Below are 5,004 nucleotides of genomic sequence, written 5' to 3'. Positions count from 1 at the left end.
ATGGACTAGAGACTTCTGATGCGTCCTTTAAAGATATATCAAGCAGTTTCTGTGGTGGTGGTGGTTTTTTCTCCCCCCGGTGTTTCTGTGAATAATCTCACGGTGAAGCTGGTGAGAGTCACTGTGGATGTCTCTGTCTCTAGAAAATCTTGTCCCTTGTAAGTCCCAGCAGCACGGGGGGAGCATCCTACTCAAGTCTGTGTGGGCTTTGAACGGTGACTGGCCTCTTATAAGAGGGACGCCAGACTGCTCCAGTCGCTCACGTCCGCTGGCAAAGAGGCGTCGTTGAGTTCAAACAACTGCTCCATGTTGACAGAGTTGGAGAGGTAATCGTTCGTCCCTTCATCCCAGGGATGCTGCAGGAAAGAAGTGGCCATGAAGGTTTCGTCAAAGTCCAGGTTGTTCTGGTTGGATTCGGTGAGGACCTGCTCCTGCCCCTGGGGACAGTCGATGTGGTGCCCGTGTACTGTCAAGTCCAGGTCGCGTGTTATGGGGCTGATCGGAGGCGTGAGCTCCAGATCCCCAAAAGTGGAGAAGTCTCCGTTCAGGTTGGTGTCGAAGATGGCTTCCCAGTCAAAGTCACCTTTCAGCGATCCCAGCTCCGTCTGCTCTTCCTGGGTCAGCAAGGCAGAGTTGGAAAGCCGAGACACCTTGGCCGGTCGCTTGGGCAAGAGCTGCTTGCGCTTGTGCCCTGCTTTGCCATCCGCTGGATTCCAGTTCTGGTCACCGGTGACTTCTTCAAACTCTTTCAGCAGCTGCTGGGACTCCGTGTTGACGTTGAGGACGTTATTGGAGGTGCAGGCCGAAGCATCCGGGCTGGCGACGCACCGTGCTTCTTGCTGGGCTCTTTTGGTGAAGGCCGGGTGGATCTGCACTGGGGGCATCCTCCGCTTTTTGAAGGCACCGCTCTTGAGCCGGTCGGCGTACTGGGGGTCAAGCTTCCAAAACCCGCCTTTCCCCGGCTCGCCCTTCTCCCGCGGCACCTTGATGAAGCACTTGTTCAAGGAGAGGTTGTGCCGGATGGAGTTCTAGACCCAAAAGAGAAAAAAAACCAAGGCTTAATGCTCGTCTGCTGCTGCAGCACCTACCTGAAGGAGTAGGGAGGCTGGTGGAAAAGCACATTTTCAGCAAGGACCTTTGGGAAAAAGAAAGCAGAAATGGCAACGTCAAGACATCCCGGGCTACGTGCCCAGCAGAAACTCCCCTGCCCCGAGTCACCGGCGGAGTTTTCTTGCCTCCTGTCTAATCCAGCCGGAGGTGGCAGGAGCCAAGGGGTTCACGCTAGGACTCGCCAACCACCAGGAAGCTTTTGGGCACCTCTCCTTGGCTGTAAACTGGGGCCATGGGGCCTCGGATCATGCAGAGCACTGGGAGAAGCCAGCCAGACTTGCCCCAGGCACGCAGCTGAGCTGGAGGAGGTCGGGTCCTTCGTGGCTAAGGAGGAAGAGGAGGGTCTTTACACCGATGTGGCCACGGCCTCATTACAGGTGGCAACTCATGGCAGCACCGTGGGGGACGGCATCATCCGGGCCCTCCTTGCATCCCCCAGTCCATCTCCGCCTATTGCTAGTGTTGAGGGGAAAATATTTGGCCAAAAAATAGGCACCATGCCTCGCCGCGGCCGGGCTGACACGAACCAGGCGGGCAAAACCGGGGAGACACGTGGGCCGTGCCACCGCAGCCCTGCGTGTCCCCAGAGGAGCCTCCTGGCCTGGGGAAGCTCGGTGTGAAATCACTGCATCTTCATCAGCCACTGCTCAAATGAGCTGGGGGAAAAAAAAAAGGAAAAAAAAAAAAGAAAGAGAGGAGTTTCTTCTCCCGTCGAGCTGTTCTGAAACCCTGAATGTGCCTGGAGTGATGTGAATAATCAGAAAGGAAACTCAGTTATTGGGTAAATAACCCAGCGTTGGACTCCACAAAGCCAAGGCTGTATTAAGAGATTGGATATGGTAGAGGTTTTTTTTTTTTGTAATGTTGCCTGGATATCTTTATGCTTATTCATCCATAATCCGTAGTGCCGAATAGGAAAAACAAGGCTTGAATGCTTCGAGCTGTTGAAAAACATGCGCGCACACACACACACACAACAAAACCCTCCTCTGGGCTGAAGCTCCTTGGGTGTGTTGGCTCCTCTCCAAAGCACTCAGCTCCCACAGGAATATATCCATCTCCCCCCGAGTATGGGTGGCATGACCTTTCCAGGCTGTCTTCACGTACGGGAATTGGGATAGGGGATGAGAACACAGCCTCGAAAAGAAAGGAAGAAAAAAAAAAAAAGAAAGAAGGGGAAAAAAAAAAGAAAGAAGAAAGGGGAAAAAGACAAAAAAAAGACAGAAAGAAAGACAAAAAGACAGAAGCAGCAGGAACACAGATACCCCTGCAAACAATCCAGGCTGTGGTAACTCCAAATTTACAGTTTAATGACATTTTACAAGGGTCAGAGACTTGCAGGCTGAATTCCCTGCTCCCCATCTCCCCTCCCCATCCCAAACTTCATTCAGCCTGGGCTGCCCTCCGTTATTACCCGGCCGGTTAACATATTTATCATTCCTGCCTGCAGCAATCCCGTGAACCCCCTGCATCTCTGCAGAGAGGGATTGAAAACCTTCTTTCTTTTTTTAATAAACACATTTAATTAAAAACGTGGTGATTATCCAGCCGTGAGTTTGCAGGAGAAAGTCAACACGCTGGCACACAGCTCCTCCTCCCGCAGCGCTGCTGTCGGTCCCCGGCACACGGGACCCAGGGGGACCCAGAGAGGGACCGGGGGGTTCCCTTCCCCGTGATGGGCTTCAAGAGCCGCCGGAGACCCACCTGCCTGGGGAGAAGGTGGGCAGCGCCCGGGCAGGGGGGTTGCAGGGGTTTTGCCCAGCCCCGCCTGGGTGAGCACTGCCGCCGGGACCGCTGGCACACTGCGGATTTGGGCTGGGAATAACCCGAGCGGAGGGACGAGCCACCCAGGTCCCTCCTGCCCTGCCACATCCTAGAAAGCCTCACGTGCCGGAGGCCCCCTCGCGTGACGGAGGAGGGCAGCGAGCCAAGGTGGCTGGGAAAAGCCCCTGTGCTTCAGGCTGTCCCCAAAGCTGGTGAGCCTGGGGGCTGTCCCCTACCCCCGGGGACACGCTCGTGCCAGCTGGGGACAGCAGCCGTGTCTGACCCCTCTTGGGCTTCCCTCTGAGGCCTCGCCCGCTCGCCACAGCGATGGAGCCTCCTTGGCCCGTCCGCGGGGATGGCAGACCTGCCCTCTGCCCTGCTCGGAAAGCGGCAGCGTTTCTGCTCTGAACCTCCCCAACTGGGGATTTGTCCAACACGCGGCATCTCCCTGCGGCTCCTCTCCATCCTCCGCTACGCCTGGGCCTCAGCACCCAGGGATACTCGACCTGGCGATTTCACGTGTGCTCAGCCCCCGGGGACCCAGGACCCCAACAAGAGCTCCGGAAAGGTGGAGCCAGGGACAGAGACGCCTTCGACCTGGAGCCGAGAAGAGCCACAGGGACCAGCAGCCCAGCGGGTACCTCCCTGCTCCCAAAATGGCCCTGGGCTCTCCCCCGTAATGGCTCCCTCCCTCCGCCACCCTCGCAGCCATGGCATCTCTGCACACCCAAGCTCTTTCCCGTTACGGCCCTTCCCCACCGGCTGCTGGTGCCGCTCTCCTCCCAGTGGGATCCAGCATCCCGGCGGGACCTCGCCTTGCATGGCGGAGGCTGCGGAAAGCCCTCCCCAGCCCCGCGGGGAGAGGGGACAAGGCAAGAGGTCTCCAAATCTCCTACCTGCCAGGTGGGATCGGCGTGTCGGAAGTAGCAGAAGTTGTCGGTAATCCACTTGTAGATGGCGGAGAGGGTGATTTTGGGCTTCTTGCTGGCTTCCATCGCCATGCAGATGAGGGTGGCGTAGGAGTAGGGCGGCTTGATGTGCGGGTTGGTCTTGTAGTCGATGTCCTCCGCGAGCTGGGGGTGCATGGCCACGGCGTGGTGCGCCGTCCTCGAGGTGGAGGAGGAGATGGGCTTGCAGGGCGTGTGGGGCATGCCCATGCACGCCGGGTCGGCGGCCAGGGGCGAGCACGGGGCGGCAAAGCTGGGGATCCTGTGACAGTCGTGGGGGTCCGGGCCACTGGGGCAGCAGGAGGACTTGCCCATGCTGGCGTTGATGATTGAGAAGTCCTGCAGCCACATGAGGCTGGTCAGGCTGTCGTCCAGGTCGTCCAAGTCCCCCATGCTGCCCTCCTGCCCTCTGTCCTTTCCCGTCCAGCTCAGCCACCCCTCAGCCATCCCTCGGCGCATCGGCAGCTCTTGCATTCACCGGGCGAACGGGGAGGGGAGGGAGGGGACGGGGCAGATCCTGCAATAACAACAGGGAGAGCGTTGAGGCTCCCCGAGGCGCAGCCGCTCTCCCGCACCCGGGCAGGGCTGGGCCTGGGTGCCCCGGGTGCCGCTGGGGAGACCCATCCCCGGGGTGCTGCGCGCCGGAGCCGCAACGCCTCCCCCGGGGTGCTTCAGCAGCCCTGAACCTCGGGGAAATGCCCTCAGACCCCCGTGCCCCGCTGTCACCCAAGCCCCGACGGGCCGGCGCTGCCCAGCAAACCTTCGGCCAAAGAAAGAAATAAAAAAAAACCCCAACAAAAACCCCCTCAAACAACCAAAATCCAGCCCTGCCATCCCACAAAGCGAGGATGTTTCCCCACCCGCCGCTAGCGGGACAAAAATCTCAGGATCCAACACCTCGACCAAATATCTTAAAGTTCCCCTCCCGCTACCAGCTCCCCTCGGATTCACCCTGCTGCTGCTCCCCCCTTCGCCCCGGCCCCCCCCGAGCAGCCGGGGCGCGGACCCCCCCGCACCCCCACTCCGGGCCAACCGGAGGACGCGGGCTCCGGCGGGGGCCGGGGCTGCGGGGCCGGGCCTCGCCCCCGGGCCGCAAACCCGGGCCCCCGGGGCGGTCGGGCGAGCGGAGCCCCCGGGGCCGGGACCGGGCGCCCGCGGCGGCTGCGCCGGGCCGGGGCTCCGC

General features: G+C 59.9%; 1 protein-coding gene across 1 annotated transcript; it reads right to left on the bottom strand.

Moving 5' to 3' along the window:
• Nucleotides 1-227: 227 nt before the first annotated feature.
• FOXJ1 (forkhead box J1) lies at nt 228-4,295 on the bottom strand (the record flags this gene model as incomplete). Its single annotated transcript, XM_082326944.1, has 2 exons — nt 228-1,028; nt 3,771-4,295. The coding sequence occupies 2 exons, from the start codon at nt 4,293-4,295 to the stop codon at nt 228-230; spliced, it is 1,326 nt and encodes a 441-aa protein (XP_082183070.1).
• Between the last annotated feature and the right edge of the window lie 709 nt (nt 4,296-5,004).

This window comes from Platalea leucorodia (assembly GCF_965183815.1).
Source record: "Platalea leucorodia genome assembly, chromosome: 14".
In the NCBI taxonomy this organism is placed as follows: domain Eukaryota; kingdom Metazoa; phylum Chordata; class Aves; order Pelecaniformes; family Threskiornithidae; genus Platalea; species Platalea leucorodia.
This window is presented reverse-complemented; position numbering and strand designations above follow the sequence as displayed.